Genomic DNA, 1337 nt, shown 5'->3' on the forward strand with positions numbered 1-1337 from the left:
ACGGATTGCTCCGAACCGCGGTCCCGCTGCCGCCCGGCTCTACCTGCGCGCTGGGGCGGTGCGGGGGAGGTGCGTACCGCTCTCCTGCCGGCCTCCACCCGAGGCACTTCTCCACCACCACTCAGGCGGCTCCAATCTGCTCGAAACCCCCGCACATTCTATTGTATTTCCTCCTCCCGTGTCCTACACTCCAGCTCCCTCCCAGGTTATGCGCTCAATCCAGGTCACCAAGGAACGGGTGGGTGGATAGGCAAAAGCTACCGGGGAGACAGCGGGGGAAGATCTGTAGTTAGAGATGCGAAGAAAAGAACACGCGAGGAGGGCTCTGGATTTAGGGGAGTTGGACTGGATTTGGGAAAAAGAGAGGGACAAGGTAGGAAGTCATAAGCAGGGTCAAACGGCTGCCTTTTCCCCGCCCCACTTTGCCCACACATCTACCTACTTCTCTCTGAGCTCCTTCAGTGTGGGCGGGAGTGGCAGGAAAGGGACGGAAAGGGGAAACTGAGTCAGGACCTTGGCTTTCTCTATGTCCTCCTCCCCGAGCAGAGGAGGAAAGGCAGGAGAGGGACCCAGGCGCCTGGACCTTGCGGATATGGGATCAAGGATCAAGTAAATGTGCAGCTCAGGAACCGGGGAAGGTCCGGTGGAAGGGAGGGAGGCTTGGTCAACCAAGAAATGAGGACATCTTTCCGGAACTGGCCTTAGCTAGAGCAGACACCTAGGCAGCGAAGGGTGCAGGAACTTTGAGTCTTGGGGCTGGAGTAAGGACTGGGAAGGTGGGTGCCAAGTCAGGACCATTCGGATATCTGGGTCCCGCGGACTTTTTCCTTTCCAGTCTCCAGAGCAGCAAAAACCACCCCGGAATAGCTTTAGTGTTAAGAGAGGAGGGACTTGGACAATATCGCTGAGGCATCAGCCAATCCTAAGAAGGCAGGGTCTTGCCTATTTGCATATCGCCATGTCATTGGCTGGATGCTCTACACTCCACTCCTCCCCCATCCCAGGATTTGGAAGGAGAGGTGGAGCAGGCAGGTCTGTCTCTTCTAGGGAGATGGAGAGGAGGATGCCCACACAGGGAGCTGCTGGCGGGAGAGCATCCCTCGGGGTGTCAGTGAGGGGGCAAATTGAGGACGACCCAGGTTCCGGCTAGGCAACATGTGTCCTTTGCTCCTGTCTTAGCATAATCCAGTAGCAGCTTTGAAATAGACCTGAGATCTAACCTGCTCCTTTTGTTAAATCTGCGACCCTTGGGCAGGTCACTTTTTCGCTGCCCCCCCCCCCCCCCCCCCCCCCCCCCCCCCCCACCACCAAAAAAAAAACACCACCCCTCCCACCAC

At 57.4% G+C, this 1337-nt stretch overlaps 1 protein-coding gene across 1 annotated transcript in view; it reads left to right on the plus strand.

Annotated features, from left to right (window-relative positions):
* Window positions 1-4: 4 nt before the first annotated feature.
* The window catches only part of WNT6 (wingless-type MMTV integration site family, member 6), a gene marked incomplete at its 5' end in the record, with an annotated part of 13023 nt that continues 11690 nt past the window's right edge, over window positions 5-1337 (plus strand). Inside the window, one exon of the mRNA XM_014530999.1 lies at window positions 5-69. Within this exon, the coding sequence (XP_014386485.1) occupies window positions 5-69 (65 nt within the window). The remainder of the gene's footprint in view (window positions 70-1337) is intronic.

Source organism: Myotis brandtii, unplaced genomic scaffold (genome assembly GCF_000412655.1).
Source record: "Myotis brandtii unplaced genomic scaffold, ASM41265v1 scaffold79, whole genome shotgun sequence".
Classification (NCBI taxonomy): domain Eukaryota; kingdom Metazoa; phylum Chordata; class Mammalia; order Chiroptera; family Vespertilionidae; genus Myotis; species Myotis brandtii.